The sequence below is a fragment of the Rhinolophus ferrumequinum genome, chromosome 15, assembly GCF_004115265.2.
Source record: "Rhinolophus ferrumequinum isolate MPI-CBG mRhiFer1 chromosome 15, mRhiFer1_v1.p, whole genome shotgun sequence".
Taxonomy (NCBI): Eukaryota; Metazoa; Chordata; class Mammalia; order Chiroptera; family Rhinolophidae; genus Rhinolophus; species Rhinolophus ferrumequinum.
This window is the reverse complement of record NC_046298.1, coordinates 316,606-343,521: the sequence shown is the minus strand read 5'-3', so window position 1 is coordinate 343,521 and position 26,916 is coordinate 316,606. Positions and strand designations below refer to the sequence as shown.

Below are 26,916 nucleotides of genomic sequence, written 5' to 3'. Positions count from 1 at the left end.
AGGGCCACCAAGTAACGATCACAGAGCTAAGTCCACAAAGACGTGTGACGTCAGACAAGCAGAGCCCTAACACAGCCCTGCACCTGAAAGGCCGGCGACAGATGCTGGTGGCGGCCTCTGCCTGGGTCAGCCCCACACCCACTCGCCTTTCTGGCTAGTGCTCTCCTGCTCCCCACCACAGCGCCCTGTGCCCAGTGGAGGTGTCCCCACCATACCAACAAAAGTCCTCCCACCTCTTCACGTTGGTCCATTTCCCTCCACACACCAAGCTGATCGATCCATTTGTGAACTCAGGCTGTTCAGAATCTCCGTCCAGTTTGCCCAGAAGTATGAGCTGAGGGACAGGTGCTGGTGCAAGAAGGTAGATGACATGGGAGCCTAGCCACCTGTGCCTGCCTGGTCCTGGAGGTGCCACTTCCGTCATACAGCAGATTTCTGCTTGCACCTTCCCAGCCTGTGGCCTGTTGGAGCTTATGACGAGCAGCTCTGGCCTCACAGGCAGAAAGGGTATGAAAATTGCAGTGTGGCCCCATCTGCCTCTTCCCTTCCCTTTCTCAGTCGTGTCTCTTTCTCACTGAAAGAAATGTCCCAGCAGGCCAAACACCACACCGTGGTCCACAGTACATGAGGAACTCAGAGCCGGGGGTCTCAGGAGGTAGATGAGTCGCTGTCTATGGTTACCCGTTGACTGGCGTTTTAAGGAAGCAGGACGTGGGACTCCCAGGCAGCTGGTGATGATGCTAGCGGCCTCTCCTAGTCTATCACCTCAAGAGGAGCTGTCAAAATAACAAATGACACATTTTTAGGTCACAGGATTACCCCTCAGCCAGGCCCTCTCGGTTTGATTAGCAGTTCCTTTTCCTTTTAGTGTCTTTTTTCATCTTCTCCTTCTTTTCATTTTCTCTCTCTGCTCCTCTCATCAATAAAGGTCACCATGCTAAGGAAACTGCTTCTCAGCGAAGAATTTAACGGTCTCCTATTATAATCACGTTGTCTTGTTCAGAAGCAGGTGGTATTACCTGTCAACAGGGTTCTGGGCATAGCAAGCAGCTGCCACCCAACTCAGCTGAGGCTCCTGGGCAGATAAAGTGGCAAAGGAGACAGCCCTTTGGAAGCCTCAAAATCTCATTTCCATTCCCCTCCTGGAGGAAAGACTGACTTTGTTGACAAAGAAGACTGAAAACTGCTTGAGCGTTCCAGCAACCAGCTGCGCTGAAGCAGAGAGGCAGTCTGGCGGAGGCGAGCCCCCTGCACCAACGTGCATCTCCACCGAGCCTGGCTAAGCCACACACAAGTCTGTGGCATGTGCCAACCAGACTGAAAGCAGCCTGCTGGTGCCTTGCCTGGCTCCCAACCATAAAGCAACATGAATTCAGGGGATCTGTCTCTCCAGAAATCAAACTCAGAAGCTGGTTCAGGGGCTGGTTCCGGGGGGCAGGCCTGGGTTACCTGGACAAGGCAAACGTTTGGCCATGCTTTCCAGGGGAGTGAGTGGCTCCACTGCATGTTCCAGGTAAGCCACTAGATGTCACCACCATGGATTCTTTTTTGAATCCATTATTATTATTATTACATAAGTATCACCTGTTTTCTTTCTTTCTTTTTTTACCACTATGGATTCTTGTCTCTGCTCCCAGAGTCCCAGGGGCTCAGGACCTCTACCAAATTCCATCCCAACCTGGCCAGCAGGGCTCTTTGAGAGGCTGTGATAGTCTGAGCTCCTCCATGGGCCTTTTCTAAGCCAGTTAGCCGCTTAGACACAAATAGCTGAGCTGAGAGTGAAGCAAGACCAATGTCTGCCGGAGCAGACCCCAGGCCTCACAGCAAGCGCCCCCTTTTTCCCCAGCCCTTCCTAGTTGTCAGCGGTTGAGGTGTACCCTTCTGACACATACAGGTCCTCGATTAGAAACGAATTAATATGTGTGCCTCGTAGCATCAAACGTTTTAGATGTCGACGTGCTGCTGAAATAATGTAGGTCCCTGGCTTTTAGCAGACAATGAACGCCAGATGGGTAATTTATGATGATTCCTGAGACCTGAAGTATAATTATGAAGTATTTCAGGCTGTATATTCAGGATGCAAAGTGTAAAGAACCCAGAGCTAATGTTAATTTATTACTGACAGCTGTATATATAACAATATATCATGTCTTTTAATCTTACATTCCTTCTGACTTACATCAAGCAATCTTTTCATTCATTAATGCAATCAAGCCTTGGCATTATTCTTAATGACCAAGTCTCATTTTGAACCCAGAGGATTCCTATAATTAAACTCCATGTCTCCATACACTAGACATCTGAACCTCAGAAAAAGGAGAAAGTGAACATGTTGTTTACAGGCAGGATGAAAACATCAGAAAGATGGAGCCCACCTGCTCACAGCCCCACAGGAGCTAAACAGGAAGTCAGGATAAACGTTTGCGTTTCTCTTCTCAGTTCACAGCGCCACTCCCTCTTAGCCCTCCTGCCTCCTCTCACACTTCCACTATCCATCCATTTTCGACGCAGTATATTCAAAGTATATTTTTTAAAGGTCATAATAAAAATTACAACTAAAAGAAATATGGGCTAATATGCCTCCTCCAATTTTCTGTGCTGTGCCAAAGACTTACATGACTAATCCCTTCAAAAGAAACCTACTCTAATCTCATTACACCACAGACCAGGTATCCTGCACAAGGAACATTGCTGGGAACAAATTGGTCTTCTCAAGTTTCAATTGGTCTGGCATCTCATTCACCTTCCAACCAGTCATCTCCTGGCTGCTTACTCAGTGCACGCTTTAGTGTTCCCAAAAGTTAACCAGTGCTCTGCTGTAAATTGTCACGCAAACCACACGTATCACCAGACTCCTTGGCCACTTTGGAAGATACAGACCTCTGATACTTGGAGAAGAAGCAAAACCTTTAACCTCGTCAACCAATTAACGATCCCAAAGTGGAATAAAGAGATGTGTGAAGATAGGAACTCAGTTATCTGGACAATTACCCATCTGGAGACAGAATCAGACTCCACGGAGTAGGTGCCAGATAACTGAATAAGCGAGTTTCCTGAGACACTAAATCTTCCTATGAATGGTTAATTAAATCATGATAAGTAACGTTCAGTGGCAAGTGGAACGTGCTTAGGAGAGCTTCGCTGAGATGGCCACAACTCCAATGAGAGCACATCTGAACGTCTTTACATTCCTCTGACTTGAAAATGTTCACCGTGATTTTCTGAAGAGCTCTTGCATAGGAGACAGAAACACTGAGGTTTTGCTGCACTGGCTTTTGTAAGTAACCTAGGTTTTTCTGTTGGATTCTGTCTCGTATAACTTTGTCTTCAGGGAGGAAGGTCCTAATTCTTGCTTGAACATTCCTGTCTGGCTGGAATAGTCTCTTTCCCATGGTTCTGAACAGAGGAGGAGTGTCGGCCTGCAGTGGCTGTGTCACGCTGCAGTAACAAATGGCTCGGAAACCTCACTGACTTCCTCACCTTATGTATCCATAGTGGGTCAGCTGGGGGGCTCAGCCCCTCACTGTCACCCTGAAATGTAGGCTGATGGGGGGCCACTATTTCAAACATTACTGTCAACAGGCCAGCCGGGAGGAGTACTCTGGAAGGCACTGCACTGGTGACTAAACACCCCAGGATGGAAGTGGTTCCCCTCACTTCTGCACACAGTTCATCAGCCACCACCTGTCACAGGCCACACCTCCGAGCCAGGAGGAACAGGGAGTCCTATCAAACCCTGTGCTAGAAGGGAAATGTCAGGGACAGCTGGTGACCACCAGAAGAGACTGCACAGGAACGTCATATAGTCACTTACCTCCTTCCACTCATTTTAGCATGCCCTTATTTTCCCTGGATTATAATCTCTCCACTTTGTTTCTGCACTCTCCCCTGATCAAATCATTCTCTGATTTCGGTGTGTCCACTTTCAAATCCATGGACATCACGAAAGAAAAGCCCGCTTCAGAAGGTGATGAACTATGATGTTTGTGTTGGTAGCAAAGGGGAGGGAAGAAACCTGCACATTAACTGTTTGATCTCACTTTCTCCCTTTTATGTAGTTCTGGTTTTCCTTGGTTGTTTTTCCTTCTACCTATCCATGCTAGCCTCCTGCTCAGTCTTTTATTGAAAACAATTACTCAACCCTTTCTTTTTCCTTCTTCTTAGCTATCTGGCAAAGGATCCCGTAGAATAGCGGAATTCTAACTTTGCTGGTTTCCAGCCCCAAGTTCAGGTGAATTTGTATGCTGAGATACTTCCTGGATCTGAGGAACTACTGACCTGTCTGAACGGTGACTGGCTTTGTTGGCTCTTTCTCCCCTGGAGGAGAACCCAGCCTGCTGCAGACACTGTCTGCAAGTCCCCAGAGGCATCTCATTGAACAAGCCCAGCCCATCACCCCCCCAGTCTTCAGCGTGACTGTTCCTACTGTGGGTGACCCCCCTCCCCCGCCCAGTCCCGACCCAAGCAGCCTGCGGTGTCGTTCTCAACGTGCCCAAACCGGCGTAGCCGGCGGGTTGCGCGCATGCCTTCCTTCGCTTTACCCTACTGACAGGTCTGCTAGGATTCCGGTGAGTGTGCCATGGAACAGGTGCAAACGCCACCACCGTGGTGCCCTCGGGACGGGCTTGTGCCACCGGGTCAATAAGCTCCCAGGTCTGGCCGCAGCCCCCAGGATGCGCTCTCCCGCTAAAGCCCCCCAATAGCTGTCCCCGGCCGGCTCTGCCCCTCCCCAGGCACACCTGAGGCTGAGCCAGGAACCGCGCGGGACCTCTACGTTTCGGCGACCAAAAGCACAGCGCAACCAAAAGCACCACCGAATTCAGACGCAGACGCTGCAGAGGCCCGCGCTCCCCAGGGAAAGGCCGCTGCGGAGGACCGAGGGACGGCGCCGGCGCGCAGCACACGTGGCGACGCGGGGAGACACCAGGTGATGCGCTCGGACTCGACCCGGATGACCCCGAGGGCAGCGCGGCCACCTGGGGAGCCAACCACCCGCCCGGAGCCTGGCCGCGCCCACCCGCCCGCCCCTCAAGCCCCTCGAACCCCTCGAGCCCGTGGGCGGGGCCTGCGCGAGGCCCCGCCTCTCGGTCACCTGACCCGCCCGCGGCTCACGTGATCCGTCCCAGCGCCGCCATTTTGGAGCTCCTGAGGAGGAGGGGAAAGCGGGGGGAACGGGGGCGAAGAGGCGGGAGCGAGGTGGGAGAGGACGCGGGCCCGGGCACCGCGGGGCCCCTGGCCGGCCCGAGGAGGCCCGCGGAAGCAGCAGCCGCCGCCCGACCGCAGGTACCGCGCCCCGGGGCCGCCCCTCCGCCCGCCGCGAGCGCCGCCGCCGGCCATGTGCGCCCTCCCCTCGGGCCTCCGCCGGGCCCGCCGGTGCTCGCCACACGCCGAGCTCCGCGTCCCCTTGCGGTGCTGCGCCGTCCGCAGCGAGGCGTGCGGGAGCCGGGGTGGGGCGCGCCGCCCGGGCGTCGCTTCCCTCCCCTCCGCGGCCGGGAGTCGGCCGACGCCCGGGGACGCAGCTGACGACGGCCTCCCCGCCGCGTCTCCGAGCTGTTCTCACGCCCCAGCCCTTTGGCCACCGCCGGGGTGGGAAAGGCAGGGACGGGAAAGCAGCCCGTGCCGGCGCCTCTTCGAACCTCCTCGGTGAGGTCCCGTCAGTGGGAGAAGCTCCCGCCGCCCAAGCCCCGGGGGCATCCGGAGGGAATGGCGGGTGTGCAAGGCCTGGCAGAGTGCTTAGGCGGAGGCCACCATCCCCACCCGCAGGCCGTCCGCAGTCGCCGAGTGGGCGGTCGCGTGCTGCTCGTCTGCGTCTCTCATCGGGCGCCTGCTGATTTGTCACCTCCGTGAGTGGGTGCTGTGCTGGCTTCCGTAGGACTGCGCTCTGCCCAGGGTACGCGGCGCGTCTTTGATTAAAGAGAAAGCCTGGCCCCTTAGTCCTGTACCTCACTAACTTGTTTAGAATTAACTTCGGGAGAAGACCAAATACTTTCTGCCCTGGCGGTGAACTTAACCATAAGCGATGGAGTGGCGTTGTCGGTGAAACGAATAAGCATCCTTTAATCCTTTAGGTTCATTCTGGCTCGTATAAGCCGACGGGCAGGACCAGGGCAGGAAGCTGCATCAGAAGGGCAGGCCGCTGTCTTACATTTCTAAGCTGCCATTCAGCTCACTGGGCTTGTAGAACTGTTTGAAATTTAAGAATCACCGTTTATATTGTACTTTTAGTTAAGATTAAAATAGCAGTATACAATTTTTGTTCCTAATTCATTAGACAGTGATATCGGTAAAACCAATAATATTTTGAGTCAATTCGATGACTTCTGAGCTAAAACGTAAAATACACAATTATTGGACAAGTTTCCAGAGCTATTTTTTTCTAACATGCAAAATCCTAAAGTCTGCTTGTTAGATAAATTATGTAAATTTAAATCACATAATTGGGTTGTGTGAATATTTCCTCTGAAGTTGTTTTTGACAGAGAATAGTGAGAAATTTTTCACTGCCCCAGAAAATCATTACATTGTTTCACCAAGTAAGAGAAATGTTTGATACTACCTACTTCCCTTCTTGGCCACTGCTGGATTCTGACGATTGATCCAAGGGACTGTATTAATTTCAGGAATTGATTTGAAAGACCCTGGCTCTGCCACTTAACAGCCATGTAACTTTGGGTAAGTCACATAAACACACTGAGTGTTTCCTAATTTATAGAGTTGTGTAACATCCACCTAGCCTATCCCAAAGATCAATCACACTTACATGTTGATACAACGTAGCTGTTAGGGGCTATTACTCTCTTCAATATCGATACTTTCTAAATGTTTGTTCTCACTGAGAAATAAGAGAAAACTTCTTGAATTGAGAAAGGATACATTTAGAATCAGGGAGGCTTGGATTCCAGTTCTTAAACGATTTATTACTTTATATCTGTGAGACTACCAGGAATTATATGAGTAATGTACAGAATCTGCACAGGCCCTCCAGTCCAGGGTGAGGACTCCCACTCATCTTCCTGCTCTCTAGCACAGTGTTTGGCAGTTACAGGTGCCCAGTACGTGTTCAGGGTAAATATTGGTTAACATTGCTTAGACCTTACATCTTAATTGCAGCTGCCAAATTAGAATATTATCTCAGGCTAGATGCCAGCTAAGAAATTTTATTCTGTGAAATTCATATACTTGTGATGTTTATACTCAGTTTTTTCTCAGTGGCAATTAATAGCTACATTAAGATAAGGAGATTTTAAGTCAAATGAATTGTAGCTTACATTAGGAAGGTAAATCTATAAATATAATGTATAAGCATTTTCGGGGAGACTTTATAGACAGTTTATAATTCAGGGACACAAAAGTTTATCCAGCACCATACTGTTTTACAGCTTGAGGAATCAGAAACTCTGACTTGCCTAAGGTCGCACAGCTCACTGAGGTTCCTCTAGGAGAGGAATCCGTGAGTTTATGTCCCCTAACTTCTTTTGCTTGGAGCAAAATAAATGTTCTGTATTTTAGAATTACAATAATCTAAAAGAATGGGGAATTGCCATTACTTCTAAGAAGTTTTTTTCTAGGAAAAGAACAAATTCTTAGTCTGAAAGAAAGGGTTCTTTATACATAGTGAACTGTCTATATATACACAGAAAAATCACAGCCTTTCTCCAGGCCCATGTGAATCATTCGACTTGATTTTACTTGTGACTACCATACTGACTGACTATAACCGAAAGGAACTAATTAGATGTGCAAATAAACCAAACAGCAAATTACAAGGAGATAAAGACGGCTGAGCTTATTTGGCTCTTTTCTTGCAAAAGATGTTAATTATGAGCTTTTGCGTGTGGAATACTAATGTCTAGGAAAGACTGGAGACTCAGTGGAAAAGGTGGTAGAACTTTTCTGGTTTGGGGATATAACTTTATTGCAACAATTTGATGTTTGATCTAATGTTGTTAAGTCTGGAGACTGCAAACAAGACCCTTGTTTGGCTGATGCCTCTAGTCTTCTCCCAGGAAATCTTCTCGGCCCTGCTGGTCTTTTCACCAAGCTCTAGACAGCATGCTAGTTCTCACTTCTGCAAGTAAAACACTGTTAGAGCTGCCTTCCTTGTCAGTCTTAGGCTTATGTGACCAAGTTCCAAGAAAGCAATTGGTACACTCAAATTAGGAGAACTGAAGGGGATGTGTCCACAGATATACTCGGAAAAAAGGCGTTGGGCTTGAACAGGCAACAACAGGGGCGGCAGCGTCGGAAGGAACGAGTGCCATGACCCGGAGCGTCTTGTAGAGCACCTACCTGGAGAATGGCCTTCTGTTGGGGAACACGGCCAGTTCCAGCTGACCTGGAGGGAGGGGACCAGGGAAATGAATACGTTGCCCTCACTCAGCTGCCTTCTGATCTCCTGAGTATTGGCAGATGGGGCAGATGGATGGTGCCTGGCATGCATCTCTTGCCTCTTCAGGAAGCCTTTGCTTACCTTTCTAGACCAAAGAGCTCCAGTCTCTTAGGATCTCGTTGCTGACGGAAGCCTTCTGGCTGTTTTACCTTGTGTATTGTTGCATTGTTTAAAAGCTGTTAATTTTTAACTTCTAAATATGTTTGTCTTATTCACTCAGCTCAGTTTTACACTACAAGGTCTGACAATTAAGTTCGCGAATTGACGATGTTGCTACCCTTTTTTGATATCAGAGGGATTATTCATTATGAATGACAAACATTTAACCAAGTTTACTAGTTGGAAGTACTGAAAAGGTTGTGTGAAAAAGTTGGACGGCCTGAACTTTTCTCCCAACAGTTCATGGCTCTTGCATCACGACAATGCACCAGCTCACACAGCACTGTCTGTGAGGGTGTTTTTAGCCAGTAAACAAGTAACTGTATTGGAACACCCTCCCTACTCACCTGATCTGGCCCCCAATGACTTCTTTCTTTACCTGAAGATAAAGGAAATATTGAAAGGAGGACATTTTGATGACCTTCAGGACATCAACGGTAATATGACGACAGCTCTGATGGCCATTCCAGAAAAAGAATTCCAACATTGCTTTGAAGGGTGGACTAGGCCCTGGCGTCGGTGCATAGCTTCCCAAGGGGAGGACTTCAGAGGTGACCGTAGTGATATTCAGCAGTGAGGTGTGTAGCACTTTTTCTAGGATGAGTTCGTGAACTTAATTGTCTGACCTCGTGTGAATGCTGTGAATTTAAATTTTTTCCTATTCTTCCTGGTACTTTGCTTACCTTGCAGATAACAATTTTTTCTGTAACTTTGATTTTTAAAAATGAAGCATTTACAGAAGTAGAAAGAATAGTGTAATGAACTCCTAGGTAGTCATCACTCCAGTTACAAATTGGCCTCCCTTCCTACCCACTCTCTCCACCTGCTCCACCGTGGTAATTTTTTAAGGACATTTGCGTGGATCTCTTGGAGGCGATGCCCAGTGTGCCCGTTAGCGCAGTCCATGTTGCCGTTGTTACTGAGCCAGTGGGACTGTGTTTGTCCTCCTTGTTTTCGTCTCTGTTATTCAAATACATTTTACTTCACTTGACGTGCAGTCCCATACAGGTGCACACTGGTGACCTCAGTGAAATTTTGTGAAAATTTGGAGTTGGCCTTCAGGTCAACTTAACTCCCTCTCTGTGTTTGCTTTATCAGGAGCTGTTTATCTAACCTGTTTAACTGAGACTTGTGCATCGATTTTTCCATGTGTACCTAAACTGGTTTTTCAGGTGTTTCTTGGTGTATTTTATGTGGTCACATAGTTTTGTGGCTGCCATTTCTGTACTTATCCCCAAATGTGTGCCGCCTCCATGATGAGACACTTCCATTCATGTCCAGGGAGGATTGGGACGTTGGCTGCAGGTTTGCATCAGCTCTAAAACTCGAGGTGATTTGTCCGAGTCTTTTCCTTGAGGCGAAGTGAACTCCTTCCTACATTTTCCTTTCTTTTTAAGGTGCACTGTGATGTGCACAGGGAGCAGTTGGCACCACTCTACCTCCCTCCTGTCGTGTCGTGAAGTAAAGAAAGATAATGCGAGTCACCTTGGCAGTGAGTCTTGTGGGAATCCAGTCTGTTAACCTCCAGGTTATCAGTCAGCCTGCGGGGAGGGCAGGGGATCTTAGCTTAGAACCACATCTGGTGCAAGAAAGTGAATGTTCAAGGATTCCTGTCCTTAACCCATTTAACATTGGCACGTAACTGTGAACTAGTGGGAACAAAGCTTTCAGGGACTGACCCCACGGGGGTGGGTCAGAGGTCTCAGGAAGAGCCGCAGCTCCCCTGGGCCTAAAGATGTGGAATTCCTGGGCAGTAAGGTGACTTAAGTCACAAAGTGTTTTTCTAAAGAAACAGATTGGTCTGCCGCTGGTCCCCTCTTTAGTGACTTAAGGTTAAAGGTAGAGATTTCAAAGCACGTGTTCTTCCTACTTGAGACAGATTTAACAGAACTCCAAGCAGTCGTCGACTTAGGATATTTCAGCTTCAGGGTGGTGCAAAGGCGATACGCACCCAGGAGACACCGTACTTTGGATTCTGAGTATTGGTCTTCCCCAGCTGGTGGTGTGTGTAGCTGACCTCTTGTTGTTGTGGACAGTGCAGCTCCCAGGCAGCCACATGGTCTGGAGCACAGACAACCGTGGTCTGCAATGTGGTAGTAAATGCACACTCAAGGAGCCGCTGTCATCCTTTGAGAGGTGATGCCCTCAGGTTGTCTAGGGGAGAGAGTGGACTCCGGGAGCTGGCCAGTGTCCTTGTTCAGGCTGTGACACACATCTCCTGCCATGAGTTAATCAGGAAAGCAGAGAGGGACACATGTTAGGAAGGAGGGAGGAAGTGGTACTAAAGAAGCCACGAGTGAAGTGTTTGCACTTTTGCCTGACATGGACCTACGCATAGGGAGTTAGTGTGCCAGAAAGAGGAGGAAATCCGAGCAAAGGAGCGTAACTGCTGTCGGGCTGGGAGGCATTCGGTGCTGAGGCTGCTCCAAGCTCTGGGGGGTCTAGTGGGAGTTTGGATGTGATCTTAGCAGGGCCTCCTGGGGGAGGGGGCTGTGACCCACCTGAAATAAGAGTGCAGATTCTGTGGCTCAGATTAAATGACAGCGTGGTCTTTGGTCTGCGGCCAGTTCCACTAAAACTTTATTGGCGTTTATTGAACGTTGTGAGTAAGATTCTATAATGCACCTAAAAATGTGGAAAAACAAAACTTGTTGCTGGAAGATAAGCTTAAACTTAAAAATGTGACCCAAGTCAACAAATTAATGTCACTTTAAGCCAAAGGAAATGTTTGAAATGAAAGGACTGCCAAGAAGTAGAGTTTTAAGATTTAGGCTGAAAGATACAAGTACTTTATGTTTCGTGACTTCTTTCCTTGCCCGTGATGTGTAACTGGGTCCGCCACATAAACCACGGTGAGAACTCTGCGTGTTTGGACCTGGACCACAAGTAGCATGTCAGCTGTGTCCTTCTTTGGCGCCCCTTTCCCTTTCAGGAAAAAGAAAATATGTGTGTATGAGTGATACTTGACCACTTATGTGACCTCTGGGAAAAAACCGCAGCATAGTTTGTGGTTTGTCTTCAAGAAGACAAACCAAAGGAAGTAAAAGGAGGAAGAGGATCATTGCTTTTATTTAGTTTCGTTAGCACAGTACTTCTTAAAATTAACTGTGCCCTTTAAAATAGGTTAATGACTATAGTTTCATAATTCCAGAGGTTTGTGGAGAAAAGACCCGAAATGTATGATTTTTGTAAAGTTCAGTTATATTTAGGGTAAGAAACTGTTAGTCACGTTGGCTCGACGGGGTGGTACTTCGTAGAAACGAGGTGGTTCCCTGGGCCCTGGGAATGGCTGCAATCCTTTCATCAACTGTGCAGAAGACGGGGTACTGACTGGGCCCGGCTAGATGGCTAGGGGAAGGGAAGGGAAGAAAGGGAGAAGCAGAATGTCAGTCTTTTTCAGAAAGAAATGAAGGATGGAAAGCTCTCTGCCCTCATCCTGACAGGAACAGCGTTCTGAAGAGAAATTCTAAACAGTCTGCGTCTCCGTCAGGGCTGGCCAGGTGAACTGACGCCCCCCATAGAGATTGTTCGGTGAGCTCACGCCGACTTGTCCAGGTTTCCTGAGCCACACACCTGCGGTTAGTCTTAACTGGTGTTTCTTTCTGTTGTGCCTTGTCCCGTAGGTATGGAAGAAAGCGGTGTTGCCATGTTGGTGCCAGATATCGGGGAACAGGAAGCAGTATTGACTGCTGAAACCGTCATCAGTTCCCTGGAAATTGATGAGCCGAGAAAAGCTAAAACAGACCCATTAATCCATGTTATCCAGAAGTTAAGCAAGATCGTGGAACATGAAAAGTCACAAAAATGTCTTTTAATTGGGAAAAAACGCTCACGTTCCAGTGGTGCAACGCGCTCTCCTGAAGCCCAAGAGCCCTGTGAGGTTCCAGCTAAGGTGGCCCAGCCGCCTGCTACCACCGACGCAGGGGCCGAGGACCCGCAGGCACCCAGCACCCCAGGTGCCCCCGCCCAGAACGATGGGAAGCCCATGTCCTACCAGTGCAGCCTCTGCCAGTTTCTGTCGCCGTCGTTCCCTGTGCTGAAGGACCACGTCCGGCAGCACGGCCAGCAGAACGAGGTGCTGCTCATGTGCTCTGAGTGCCACGTCACGTCCAAGAGCCAAGAGGAGCTGGAGGCTCACGTGGCAACGGGCCATGAGGACGAGGCCAGCAGTCGTCCTCAGCCTGGACTCCCCCAGAGCATGAGCCCCTCCAGCTCCGTGGGCCCCAGAGCCACAGAGACAAGCCGTGAAACGCCTCCTGACGTCCCTGTCGGGGTGAACAGCCCACCAGCCCCCGGCCCCCGCACATCCGTGGCAGACGTTGGGCGGGGCAAGTGGTACGCCTACGAGCAGTACGGCCTATACCGCTGCCTGTTCTGCAGCTACACGTGCGGCCAGCAGAGAATGCTGAAGACGCACGCATGGAAGCATGCCGGGCAAGTGGACTGCTCCTACCCGATATTTGAGAATGAAAACGAGCCCCTGGGCCTCCTGGAGTCCTCGGCGGCTGCACCTGGCGGGCTAGACGCTGTGGTCATCGCCATCGGAGACAGCGAGCTGAGCATCCACAATGGCCCCGCCGTGCAGGTGCAGATCTGCAGTTCAGATCCCCTGTCCCCTGCATGTCCCCTAGCGCAGGGCGCCGACGCGGCTGTGGGTGTCGGGGGGGCGGCGGCCCTGGAGCCCCATGAGGAGGAAGTGCTCGAGGTGATTTCCGAGGCGGAGGACAGCCTGGCGGCCGACAGCCTGCTCTCATCAGCACAGAAGATTGTCAGCAGTGGCCCTAATCAGCAGGGCCACGTGAACGTGATCGTGGAGCGCCTGCCAAGCGCTGAGGAACCGCTCTCTGGGCGGAGTTTCCTCGTGGGCGCTGACATGGACGAGGGGAGCAGCCTGACGCCCACAGAGGCCCAAGGCGGTGACGCAGGAAGAGGTGATGGTCCTCATGCTGGGAAGTGCACTGTGGACATCGGGGGGCTGATCCTTGGCTGGAGCAGCGCGGAGGGTACAGACGGTGAATTCCTGCGGAAGGGGCTAGACCCCGATGAGAACGCGCCCCCGGGCCGCAGGAGGACCAATTCCGAGTCTCTCCGACTGCACTCGCTAGCTGCCGAGGCCCTGGTCACCATGCCCATAAGAGCTGCCGAGCGGGCGAGAGCCAGCCTCCTGGATCCAGACACCGGGCAGAGGCAGGTGGAGAGCACATTGGCGGTGTATTCTAAAATGATGTCGCCGCTCAGAAACGCTCCCGGTGGATTAACTGGTTTTAGCCAGAGCAGCTCTGCGCTGGTGGCACTCCCAGGGGGCAGGCAGGAGCTGTCTGGCGGGCAAGTGAAGACGGGCATCAGCACATCCTTGCTCACCGTGATCGAGAAGCTGCGGGAACGGACGGACCAGAATGCCTCGGATGACGACATCTTGAAGGAGCTGCAGGACAACGCGCAGTGCCAGCCCAGCAGCGACCCCAGCCTGCCGGGAGGCAGTGTCGTGGAGTACGTCCCCAGCGCAGAGCGGCCCTACCGCTGCCGCCTGTGCCACTACGCCAGCGGGAACAGGGGTTACATGAAGCAGCATCTGCGGGTGCACCGACAGAGGCAGCCCTACCAGTGTCCCATCTGCGAGCACGTCGCCGACAGCAGCAAGGCCCTGGAGAGTCACATGATCGGCCACTGCAAGGCCAGGCTGCACCAGTGCCGGCGCTGCGAGGGCACGTTCCATTACAAAGTGAGCACTGGAGAGCCAGGGGTTAGAGCAGGGACGGGTCGGGACGCGGCACTCCAGCCCAGCCACTCCCGTGACCAGTCAGCAAACAGGCCCAGAATCATGGCGTGACCGGGGGCCCCAGGTACTTAGCACCCACGCTGGGGCTCTGACCTGGGGCAGCGGGATTTGGGGTGGGACTCCCTGCCTGCACGCCCCCAGCCTGTGCCCGTGCTTTGGTGTGTCAGTGCTTCGGTTCCCTGCTTGAGGGCTCGTACATATGCAGGGCTTTCAAAGTACATGGGAGTGAATTAGACAGGAATGTGCTGTGGGCGACAGTGCACACGCATGATCACACGCATTTAATCCCACATCTTCCGTGGCCCCGAAATGCAGGTACTTCCTTCAGCTGCTGCCCCAGCGGCCGTGGTGATTAATGGCGTTGCAGAAGGGCTGAACCGTGTCACTGCGCTTGATGAAGACCGTGCAGTGTAAATAGAGCCCTGTGGCTTATGTTCCGTGGGTGCTTCGAGGACTTTCAGGGATTACTCTGTGATTTTCATCTTCTGTACGACCTTAAAACCAACAGCCAGCAGGAAGTGCTGCTTTAGCAAAGGAAACTTGCATTCATTGAGTCACTGGTATAGAACTTTTGCTCTTCAATGTGCCAGTTGACTTTGAAAATTAATTTAAAAAAAAAAAAAGAGTATCCTCAAGGGCTGACCGCGAAAACTGGCATGTAGCCTTTTCCTCTCAGATTACCCAGAGTTGGGTCTAGCTGGTAGTGAACAGGTAATCAGGAAAAGAAGCCTCGAGTGACATTCACCCCATTCGATTGTCCTCATGAAATTCCAGACTGGCCTTGAGCCACTGGACAAGCAGTGCACAGGCGAGTTCCAGGTGTTTCCAGGAGTTCCTTTGCTGCTGTACCCATGACTTGAGGGGTGGGGGTGGGGGAGGAAGGGGTCCTTGGAGTAGCGGTTCCCATGAGGCCTCCCCAACACTCTTAGTTGATATTTGAAGGCAAACTGGAGGGGGCCAGCTGTCACCTGGGACTTGCTGCTGTGAGAGTGTTGCGTGTGACTCTGCTCTGGGCCTATCGGGCTTCAGAAGGTGCCCACGCCACGCACAGGCTCTGAGACAGCGGTGGCTTCCTTGTGGAGAACCTAAGAAGGGGACTTGCCTGCCTTTTGGGTGAGATCGTGATTTCCATAGTGTATTTCTTTCCATCAACAGTCAAATGTGTCAAATAATCTTTAGCACATTTAATTTTAGACTTGGTAACGTGTTCTAGGTACCAGGCCGTGGAAGCAATTAACTCCTCCAGCCTCCTCGTGACTGCGAGTGTGTTTACTGAAAATCGTGTGTTCATTTCTCTCCGTTTCAGAGTCAGCTGAGGAACCATGAGAGAGAGCAACACAGCGTTCCAGACACGGCCATGTCGACAGGGACCCCCAGTGAGCCAAGAGTGTCCAGCGAGCCAGCTGGGGGGACACGTGCTCAGGAAGGTACCTGCACTGCCTGGCTTGTGCCGTGAAAAAGGCCCCTAAGCTGTCCTGTGGGTCACTTTGGGAATTAGAGCTGCATGTATTCTCCTGTCTTGTGCTGGCGTGGGAGGGAATCTTGTCTCTGTTGCCGAGGAAATTCCAAGCACTAAGTAAGGTACTGTGGTTGTAAGTACTCAGCCTCCACTATGGGCGTAGATACTATGGGGAAACTGCTGTCCTGTGAGAGCCAAGTGCAGCATAAACCCTGAGGTGACATGCAGCGAGCCAGGGGAGCTACAGCCCAAAAACAGAGCCTCTCGCCCTCCCAAGTGCCAGCGGGTGCACTGAGGACACAGCTTTGCAGGTGACAGGCCCCACCTCGAGCCTTAACTGAGGCTCCTGCTGTGATCCCACTCTTAACCAGCATGACTGCCAGTTTCATCTGCATTGTCTCCAAAAGCACCAGCAGGTCTTTGTATGTGCACGCTCGTAGCAGTTGGCCGTGTTGCTGCTGACAGGAGGGAGTGCTGGAATCAGAAGAACGGGTTAGACTTCCATGGAAAGGCAGGCGCCACGAGTGGGGCGGGAGGGCGAGTGTCGTGAGCTGTGCGTGCTTGCATCCGCTCCCTTAAATCGGTACGCTTGAAATGTCTCGAGTGTGGTGCACAGTGTTTGTGGGAAATAAAACATACTGGGGTGGCGTTCCTGTTTAGATTTCCTGGGAATTAAAGTTAGAAACAACCGCAGAGCAAAAGGTTTCACCATAATGTTCATTAAATTATACCCCAGAAAGCATAACTGATGCTGGAATGTTTCTGAAAGAACTGATTTGGACACCACTGCAGCACCAAAACCCGCTTGTCAAGCAGCTGTCCTCCCTGTGAAGCTCTCCAGACAAAGAGACTTTATGACACAGCGTCTGCTTCTGCAATAGCTGGCTGAGCTCAGTTTGGTTCCCTGACTAGCCCCAGATGCCTCCCTTTTTTGTAGCTCGTTGTGCTTGCACAGCCCCTGAAAGGAGGCGCTGAAACCTAAAACCTTGGTGTCTTTGCCGAGAATCCCTAAGAAGGAAAGAATCAGCCTGCTCAGTGGTGCCACCTGCAGTTGACAGCAGGCTGGAGTGACTCCAGCATCGCCTACCAAAGCAGTGACATAAGACTGTCCACATAGGTTAACAAACTAACAGTTTTAGTGAAAAAATTATAACGTCAGCTCAAAATTAAAATAACCCATTGGAGCTTTCCAGCCCTGGTGAGGCCACCATCCTCCATTTGCAGCATTGTTTCCTGGTGGACAATGGGTCTCCCCTTGGGTCCAGTGTTTGCATTTTAAGCCGCATGCCACTCCTTCCCCCACCTGGCTCCATTCGCTGTCATGGTGTGTGTGACCCTTCTGATGACGACGACCCCCTGCATACTTACACCTACGCTGAGGCTTTATCTGTTCAAGGTTAGATCTCTCAAAATCCATTTGTCGGGCCAAAGAACAAGTTTTAGTTCATAAAGAAGGTAACAATAATTTGTGTTTCTTAAAACCTGTTTAACCATGTAGTAAACGTGCTCAGCCAGAGGGGAGACGTGTGCAGTACACAGCACTGGTAGCTGGGGGCAGCCCCCCCTGAGAGGCGCAGGGTCATGGTACCTGGGACGTGCATCCTGCCAGAGGCATGGAGCGGCCGGCTTGAGCTGGATCCTGGCTGCTGGGAGCACAGTGGGGGTTTCACTGTCTTTGTGACCAGGACAGCTGGCTGTGTCCGTAAAGGTCTGCGTGTCACAGCGGCCCTGCCAAAGCCATGGGCAGAGCGCTCTCACACGTAGATTGGTCTGTATTGTGCACCACAGTTGCCAGCCCCGAGGACTCACTGTGAGCGCGGTAGGCATGGCCACCTCAGTGACATGTGCAGGAGGACAGGGAGGCCCAGACAGGCGGGGGTGGGGGGGGACTTCTGGCTCAGTGACCGCGCTGGGAGAGCTCCTGGTGCCCCCATTTTGTATGTGCCCAGACGAAGTCCTCCTGGGTAAAGCCATTTGCAGGGTCACTTGTGCTGGTGGCAGGTCAGGGCCCAGGCCCAGGTTTGGAACTTTGCACCCAGTGTTCTTTCCGTTGGCACAGTTGCTTGAAGTAGCACAGGATCAGTCTGTGCTATATTAAGTCTTTCCGTCTGTCATTTTCATTGTCATTGATCTGTAATATTTCTCGCAGAAAACCATTATCCAATATTTCACACTTCATTTTTTTAGGTTTTTTTTTAAAACTGTATTAGGAATACTTCCACTTATAATCAAGTCCAAGTTTTCAACCTACCAATTAAGAGTAATCCTTAGATTATAATTATGATCGGTGTGTATATTAATGTTATAAATTGATCCTGTAAATTAGGACATTGTGTTCTGCCTGGCAAGAGAAAATTTCAGTTTTAAAGAGCTTACATTTAACTTACAGATTTCCTTTGTTTTGTTCAAATGTCAGTATGCGGGTTTCCTTTTGTACCTCCAGGTTACCTCCGTGCACTGAGCTAGTTAGTGTCCTCCCTGAGCTTTCTCCCTGCTCTGCCATGTTCAGCGTCTGTGCACGCTTCGTCCTGAGTATACAGCGCAGGCTTTGAGTGGCCTGTGGACTCAGTGCTGACACAGGAAATCAAGAGCATGTGTTTAGGACTGCTTCATGTGGTCCCAGCTATGTTGTCTCGAGCTCTCCCGGTTTCAGTTATAGGGTAGCTTCCTGAGTCACACAGCTGCATGAGCTGCATGTTCACGCTCCTCCCAGCTTCTGTCCCCGTACCCTGTCACGTTGTGAGATGCAATGATGAGCGTTACGTGGCACTTCACTGCGCCCTGGCTTTTCCCTCCATTGTCACTGATAGCTGACAGTTATAAACAAAGGAAACCCAAGACTGAAACAGCATGAGGCTTTTTAGATCAAGTTTGTGATATATGCTCTGTAGCCATACTTTATAACATTGGATTATGGTATTAAATTACAGCTCGCTGGCAGATCAGTGGTTCTCAAGACGACATATCCAGTATTGATTAGACTAACACCTTTCAAATTAACCATGCGTCTGTGGTTAATGCAGCTGCTACACAGTCAGCAGGGCAGCTGGCCTCCAGTCCATTACATTAGACTTTTGTCTGAGGTATGTCTAAACCAGCCCCGTGTGTCTGGCCATAGGTCAGATGATGTTCGGTTTATATTTGCTGGTGGCCCAGATGCAGGTGAGGCTGTGTTCCAACTTGGTAGCTTTATTAAACAGTGAGAAAGCCTTGATTGAAATGTTAATACTGTGTGGTGTGACTGTTCATTTACAATGGATTGTAAATGCTGCCATTTGAACCTAGTCGGAGCATGTCACTAAAACTCTGAAATGCCTTGTCTAGAGAATAAGTCTTCAGTCCAGAAACAGTACAGATGTGACGTGTGTGATTATACAAGTACAACGTACGTTGGCGTCAGAAACCACAGACGGATCCACAACTCGGATAAGCCGTACAGGTGAGTGTGACAGTCCTAGAGTCCTGATGCTTGTGGAAATACTGCAAGACCAAAGTAGACGTAGTTACAAACTCCTGACTCTTGTTTGAGCACAGCTTAAGCGCTAAGAACTTTCACTTACCGGTTTCATGAGTATTGTTTAGTTTGTTAAAAAATAGAAATTTTAAGCTTGAGTCTTAGGACAATAGATATTTTGTCTAAATGAAATACAGGAAAATGTCTCAGCTCTGAGCTTTCAGTTCCCTATAAGTGGTCGTAGCCATTTTCAGTGTTTAGAGGACCTTGCAGTAGGTCGGCAACTTGTCTCCGTGTTCCACCAGAAGATCCTTAAAATTTAAAAGAAGTGAAATTCCCTGTGAAAGAGTCTATTTTTGAAAATTACTCTATCATGTATAGTAGCATAAGGTCATTTAATTTGTTTTCATTACTTGATTTTTCACAGAAGCCAATTCTAATATACCCCGTTTCCCCAAAAATAAGCCCTAGCTGGACCATCACCTCTAATGTGTCTTTTGGAGCAAAAATTAATATAAGACCCAGTCTTATATTATACCCAGTCTTATATTAAAATAAGAGCTTATATTATACCCGGTCTTATTAATTTTTGCTCCAAAAGACACCTTAGAGCTGATGGTCTGTCTAGTTCTTATTTTCGGGGAAACACGGTATGTTTTCAGAAAATATAGGCATTTTCAGTTATTAGGATAGGCTGGTAAATAGAAATCATTTCTTAAATACACTGCCTCTTGACAGTAAACTACTTGTTGTGTATGTACATGTCGTGCATCCGTCACGGAGCAGCTTGGTCTCCTGTGGCCACGATGGGACATGGTTCCCATTCTGAGCTCAGCTGGGGAGAGCTAGGCCGTGGGCATGAACTCTTTTAACCCCCTGTCAAAACTTGTTTCCTGTTTTAACTCTCTCCCCAGGTTTTATAGGTATGACAAAGGTGAGTGTGGGAAAGTGACTGTATTACTATGTAAATGAAAACCTGACAGAAGACTATGCCTTAAAATGCCACTATTAGGTCTTCTATATGTAGTTTTAAATATTTAATCTGTGCTTAATTTGCTAACCGACAGACTTCTTTATAATCACTCTTCCGACAATGTATCTGTTTGTTAAGGCTTATGGCTCGATGGAAGACGTCTCACCTTGCTGCCATGTCTGTTTTGTGGTTGTTCCCAGGGGAAGGACTTAGCTGTTTATCGATGTGGAATCAATCATTTGGATATAGAGTGGCCTGGTATAAAAAGGCTATTTGTCTAGTTTTTTCATTGTGGTAGCATTGGTTAATAACCTTGTATAAGTTTTAGGTATATGATGTTATAATTCCATATCTATATACACTACAGCATACTCACCACCAAAAGTCTCATTTCCATCCATCATCATTTATTTGGTCCCCTTCACCCATTTCACTCTCCCCTACTCCCCTCCCCGTCTGGTAACCACCAATCTGTTGTTGTGTTTTGTTTGTGCATTTGTTTCTTTTTTGACTCATATTCCACATATGAGTGAAATTAACACAGTTTGGGGTTTTTTTCCATCTGACTTACTTCACTTAGCATAATTCCCTCAAGATTCATCCATGTTGTTGCAAATGGCAATATTCCATCTTTTTATGGCTGAGTAGTATTCCATTGTGTGTATATATGCACCACATTTTCTTTATTTAAAACTAGGACCCCTAAGAAAGATTTTTCCCAAAAAATGTAATGAAGGTCCTTAACCATTATTTGCAGTAACTCAATGCCGTAAATTGAAGGTGGCAAGTAATAGATGGTATTTAACGTGTATCATTTATGATTTACCCTAGGAAGTATTTAGGGGAATGTGATGGAAGCGCTGATTCATCTGATAAGAGGAGAAAGCTTTGCCTTTTTAATTTGGGTGTCTTTATTCTTAAATTTGATGCCATGCCATGCCAAATTCATGCAATCTGGGTAAGAATAAAATGACATTCTCTGTGTCTAGAATTAGACTGTCCATTCAGTCATTGAGAAACATTTATTGAGCAAATATTATGTTCCAAGAGCTGTGCTAGGCTCTTAGGCTATTGCCATAATAAAAAAGATACCTTCCCTGCCTTCATGAAGCTTATAGACAAGCAGTGAACAAGTGAGCTGTCAAATACACAGCAGTGGTAAACTTAGGACAGAGGTTAATGACTGACCTTGGTTCTGTAGAGGAGTTTCACGTCTGCCTGGACAGATGAGTCTTGCAGCTTGAAGACTCAATTTGATAGCTTTGGGTGTCTTGGGGACTGTGTTTTCCTCAGTTCTTAAAATAATTCACCGACTCAGGGTGGTTGCGTTGTGCTAGCGTCTTCCTACCGGTGGGCAGCACCCACGAGAACTGTTTTCCTGTTACATCAGAGAAGTCTCAGTGTGTGATCTCCAAATTTATTCGCACTGCACTTTGTCCTGAGTGCTTATGTAAGGGATGCTGTGCCCAGGAACAGACTCTGTCACAGCTGAGGTCCCCAGGCGGTGTTGGCTGCCTTGGAACAACCCAGTGACTGGGGGGACTCATGCGTTAGAGTCTCAGGCCTGGGCTGGACACATCCAGTGCCCAGCTGGGGACCTTGGGCATGCTAGTCCCCAAATGTAACTGGGGGATGTACCTCCTGGCATATAAACCTTCGTGGGGATCGAAGGAGATTGTGTGTGCCAAGTATTCAGCACCCAGCCTGTCCCCTTCCTCTGCTCCTGAAGTCACGAGGGCGGGTCAGAGGCCCCACCCTCATTAAAGGAGGAGAACTGCTTTCCTCCCTGGGTCAGCTCAGGAGACACGAGAAGATGCAGTGCCATCCAGGCCTGCCGGACGTAGCGCTTGTCACCTCGTGCTCTATGAAGGAATGTTCCATGCAAAGCACACACCAGCTGTCCTAATGCCTGGTAGTTACAGCATGGACCCCAGTTCCCAGCAGGTTCCCAGCAGGTTCCCTTCAGAGCTTCCAGATAGTACACTGTTCTTGGTTTAGTTTAACGTCGCAGGTCTAGAATTGCCCTGGTTTACATCCCCAAATACCACTTTTCCTCAGGTGACCAGTGTCCTTGTATGGGGCATCGAACCTGTCTTCCTTCAGAAACAATTCCATTGGTATAGGTTCCAAAACCACAGCATGGCAGGTGGAGGGTAGGGGACAGCGTGACAGAGGGCGGCATGGGCTTGGGATGGAGAGCCCTCAGCACGGGACCAGGCTCCTGGGTGCCCAGTGAGGCGACTGGCAGCTCTCCATACACCTCGGCAGTTCTCATCTATGAAGTGGCTCTGCTTCTGTAAGTTTATTGTATTTTGAAAATAAATGGATAGTGGTATCTGTGCCTTTTTTCCTCTAAATACAAGAGCTGCCCAGATATGTGTCTTAGTTTTTTAATAGCCAGTCCAAAAATACCCAATGTTTTCTTAAATAAGTTCAAAAATATGCTTCACTGGCCTTGGACCTGACCCCTCAGCACACGGAGTGAAAGATAATGCTGCCACAGCCTCCAGAAAGGTCAAGGTGGTGCAGAATTCAGAGTTTAGTGCTTGCGGATTTCACTGTTGTATTTACTCTTAGGCCTTTTGATTTTTTTTTTTAATTAAAATTTATTGGGGTGACAATGGTTAGTAAAATTAGGCATTTTGATTTTGTGTTTCATTATCACTGGCCACGTCTCTTAACTGTTGTGCAGGAGAGTTCAGACAACTTACCTGATTTCTTAGGTTTGTAATTAGTCAACAAAAATGTCTTAAAAAGTACATTTGCAGTTTATTAAAAAAAAAATAATCATAATTTTACCCTACAATCCAGCAGTCATGCTCCTGGGTATTTACCCAAATGATGAAAACTTACGTCCACACACAACCCTGCACATGAGTTTCTAGCAGCTTTAGTCGTAATTGCCAACAGCTGGGAGCTGCCATGTGCGTCAGTGGGCGATGGAGGAGCACACTGGGAGCTCCAGACAGTGGGGTTGTTCAGCGGTAGGAAGAGTTCTCAAGGCATGAAAAGGAAAACATGGAGCAACCTAAACACTCGTGCCTAAGGGAGAGAAACCAGTCTGAAAGGCTGCATGCTGGACAAGCCCAACTGGTGACACCCCTCAGACGCAGTTGGGAATACGTGTCCAGCCCCCGCACTCGGGTCACATTGTGGACTGGCGTTAATAAGTGTGTGGGTGCTCCTTACTGTAACCGTGCCCCACGCTGACACAGCCGTCACTCGCAGTGATGACACGGAGGGGACACCCAAAAGTCCCTGGAAAGTGGAGTGTTTTTAAAGAACTTCAGACTTGACGAGTTGTGTGTGCCCAGTTATGGGAGACAATTCTTATTTTGAATAGAAGCTTTTTAAAGATTACTAATGACCTGTTTTATTTATGAGCACTAAAGCCTTGAAGCTTTTCAGGACTGCTCCTCCCATCTTCTGTGGATCTGCCAATAAGCACGTGGCTCGTGTTGGAAATTACCTAATTAGTTTTGCTTTCTAAAAGAATAGAGTGGGGTAGCGCACTGATGTGTGTTTTTCCGTGTGTGCGTGGTTAAATAACTTAGAGTGTAGATTTAGCATATTACTGTCAAAAACGTACGCCCTAACAGCTAAATTATCTGGGTATTTCTCTTGACACTTATAAGTTCTCCTAAGCATAGAAGACTTTATTTCATTGTTTCTAGGCCATCCATTCTAGGACATTCTAACCTCTGAAGTCATATGTCTCTGAGGTTCAGTGACCCTTAGCCTCAGTGAAATACAGTTCCTCACAGGCTTCAAGAGAAGAGTTTCGTAGTTCCAGTGTCGTCGTCATTGTTTGAAGTGACACTGTGGGACCGGCTGACCCCCTCGTGCCTGCTTTCAGGTGCTCGTTGTGTGGCTATGTCTGCAGCCACCCCCCTTCCCTGAAGTCCCACATGTGGAAGCATGCGAGTGACCAGAACTACAACTACGAGCAAGTGAACAAGGCCATTAACGATGCCATTTCACAGAGTGGCAGGTACTTGACCCCGTCCCTTTTCAGTATAAGCAAATGAAAGTCCTCCATTCTAACCAACTCAAGGTTTGCTGTTTGTTGTTTGCTTCTTAAGAGTTCTAGGGAAATCCCCGGGAAAGCCTCCACTAAACAGCAGTGAGGAAATTCCTGGTCCCCTCCCTGGAACTCCAGAAAACTTGCCGTCGCCCCCGGAGCTGGTCTCCCAGGCCCCCAGCGACAGTGAGAAACTGAGCCCCTCGAGCGATCCCACCGCCGACAGTTCAGAAAAACCCACGAGCACGGCCCCTCCTGGGATGGAGTATTGCGTTCTACTCTTCTGTTGTTGTATTTGTGGTTTCGAATCGACCAGCAAAGAAAACCTGTTGGATCACATGAAAGAGCACGAGGGTGAGATTGTCAACATCATCCTCAGTAAGGAGCATAGCACGACCCTGGACACGAATTAGACACGCAGTCCTTGGAGGGGCGCCCTTTAGAGGCGTTTCACCGTGGCCGTCCAGTGACCCGCTAGACAGAAGAGAAATAGTTGGTGTGGTTTTTAAGGAAATGACACATGGCTTTGGAACCAAATCTGTAATGTACTAAAAGGGATTCCAATGGGTACGTGGTAGTAACATTATATTTAAACATTCTGAGTGAGGGAAATGGGTTGAGGAGGGAGGAGAGATGTAACCCCGTATGAACCCTCTGCCACCTCTGCTCAGGGTTGAGCGCATTTGTTACCAAAAGCTTATTGGAGTGGAGCGGCACAGGCAGAAAGTTGAGGAAGGGTTTGCAGGAACTATTCTAAAACTTATCAAAGGGTCACAGTCTTCAGCAGAGCTCGGTTTTCTTCCTTCTCCATTCTGACGTGCCAGCTCTGGAATGACAGGCCTCCTGGGGGAAGTGGGAGGCAGTGGGAGGAAAAGAGGGTTTGGAGATAATCTGCCTAAATCCTTCCCCGAACGGATGGGAAGTAGTCATATACTCAATCTAAGAGATACTGCTTTAGTCCTTAAGAAAAGACGTCTGCATCTAAATTTAGAATGTACATAGGCGTTTAAGCAGTAAATTTTTTGTCCTCACTTTACAGAGCATTTCCTGTGGGCACAGGAAGAAATAGGTGAATCCCCACCAGACTCAAACCAAATCTCAAGGTTGAGGAAAACGGAACTGAGCACAGTGCAGGTACTTCCCGAAGGTTCTGGTCAGTGCTTGACGGATCCCCACAGTTGTCTAGAAGGTTACACAAGGCTCCCAACCATCTGTCCTGAACTAGAGCAGGCTTTTATCTGAAAGAGTCTAGGAAAGCAACAAAGTACGAAAATTTGCATTTGATCAGCAGAACTTGGAAATTGAGGTGTTTTAAATCGAAAATAAAAATCAGTGGGGGAAGAGGAGCGAGGTCCAGAAGCCCCTGAAGGCGAGCGCTGCTACTGAGATTTTACTTCCTGGGTTTAGTAAGTCGTTCCACTTAGCATAAGAGGAAAACCAAATGTGGCTAAAATCGAATGAGAATTCAGGTTGTTATAAACTTTTAGGAACAAACAGCATTTGGCAAGTCTCCGGAGTTTCTCCCATCTAGGAAATGAGCTCCATTTTCTTGGCATGCAGGAAGGCCTGACATTAAAATGCCAGGAAGTAGGTGTGATCTCATTAATTACACATTTTGTATTTTAATGTATTTCTGAGTGAAGAGAACAGGGTTTTTTGTTTGGGTTTTGTAGCTTGATCATTATTTATGCATTGTTTGTTGAATGCGTTGTGCCCACAGTCAGGTGGGTGCCACGGTGCCTGCCCTCACGGTGCTGCTGTTTCTGAACTGGCGGCAGGAAGCTGCCTGCTGGAGCCTAGGCCGGGACTCTGGCAAACAGGAAACACTGAGAGCAGGGTTTTTAATGGGGTTCTGTGTGGACTCAGTCAGGGGAGCGTTCTCTCCCCAAAGTCCAGGTGTGAATTGAATGAATTAACATTTTAAGGTAGCATTTGGAGTGATCTGAGCGGCGCCAGGCATCTTGAAGCACTGTCTGATCTGTTTTTCTAATCTCATTTTCATGATGATATTTAAACACAATTGATTGTAACTTTGCAGCTCTTTAATTTAGGTTGCTTTAATTTATTTATGAGAGTTCATCCATTTTCTGGTTTTTAAAAAGATAGAATGAATTTATATGTAGTAAATTATATTCCCCAAATCCGCTGCATGTGGATATACATTCATTTTCTCCTGTTTTAAGAATTAAAACAATTATATTTCATTTCAAATTTAAATAAAATGTTTTAAACGGTTCCATTATTATCACTTACATTGTTGCCCCTCAGTCAGTCCTTTCATTGCTGGTAGCTGTGACTCTGTTTCTTTGTAAAAATACTACTCTGAAAATTAACAACCTTAGAAAAATTTTTTTATAAATTTCCTTGTCTTTAATTTTATATAATCATTTGGAAAGTACTAATAACCAAAAAAATCCCCAAAATTCCAATGGTGAAGTTTTTACATTACCTTTCTTCATTTTCTTAAACCACTTCCTCTGATTGTGACTTAAACACTCCGTTTGGAATCACGAATTTAAATTTCCCCTGGCTCATGGGGAGAAAAGTAACCCAGAAGTTCAGTCTTTAAACATTCGTGTGATTCTGGCCTGGAATGTCCTTACCAGCTTCCTCCCAGCCTGTAGGAGGGCCCACACGGCTGGGACAGTCTGCTCCCTCCCAGACCGCGTTGTGGCAAGCGTGA

The 26,916-nt window shown here is 48.5% G+C and overlaps 1 protein-coding gene across 3 annotated transcripts; it reads left to right on the top strand.

Annotated features, from left to right (window-relative positions):
• Positions 1–4,826: 4,826 nt before the first annotated feature.
• On the top strand, positions 4,827–26,915 carry ZNF507 (zinc finger protein 507). Of its 3 annotated transcripts, none has more exons than XM_033127240.1 (6): positions 4,827–4,927; positions 12,171–14,269; positions 15,633–15,753; positions 19,110–19,224; positions 24,069–24,203; positions 24,295–26,915. In XM_033127240.1, the coding sequence occupies exons 2-6, from the start codon at positions 12,173–12,175 to the stop codon at positions 24,644–24,646; spliced, it is 2,820 nt and encodes a 939-aa protein (XP_032983131.1). In that variant the 5' UTR covers positions 4,827–4,927; positions 12,171–12,172; the 3' UTR covers positions 24,647–26,915. The 3 variants fall into 3 exon arrangements, with proteins under 3 accessions (XP_032983131.1, XP_032983129.1, XP_032983130.1); XM_033127238.1 differs by lacking the exon at positions 4,827–4,927 and adding an exon at positions 5,135–5,283; XM_033127239.1 differs by lacking the exon at positions 4,827–4,927 and adding an exon at positions 9,849–12,047.
• The last annotated feature ends 1 nt before the right edge of the window (position 26,916 follows it).

Excerpts from the sequence above, each read along its gene's own strand:
- ZNF507 (XM_033127240.1), top strand. The coding sequence starts at position 12,173 with ATGGAAGAAAGCGGTGTTGCCATGTTGGTGCCAGATATCGGGGAACAG. Across the intron at positions 14,270-15,632 it reads AGGGCACGTTCCATTACAAA|AGTCAGCTGAGGAACCATGA; the intron begins GTGAGCACTGGA and ends TCTCCGTTTCAG. Across the intron at positions 24,204-24,294 it reads GCCATTTCACAGAGTGGCAG|AGTTCTAGGGAAATCCCCGG; the intron begins GTACTTGACCCC and ends TTGCTTCTTAAG.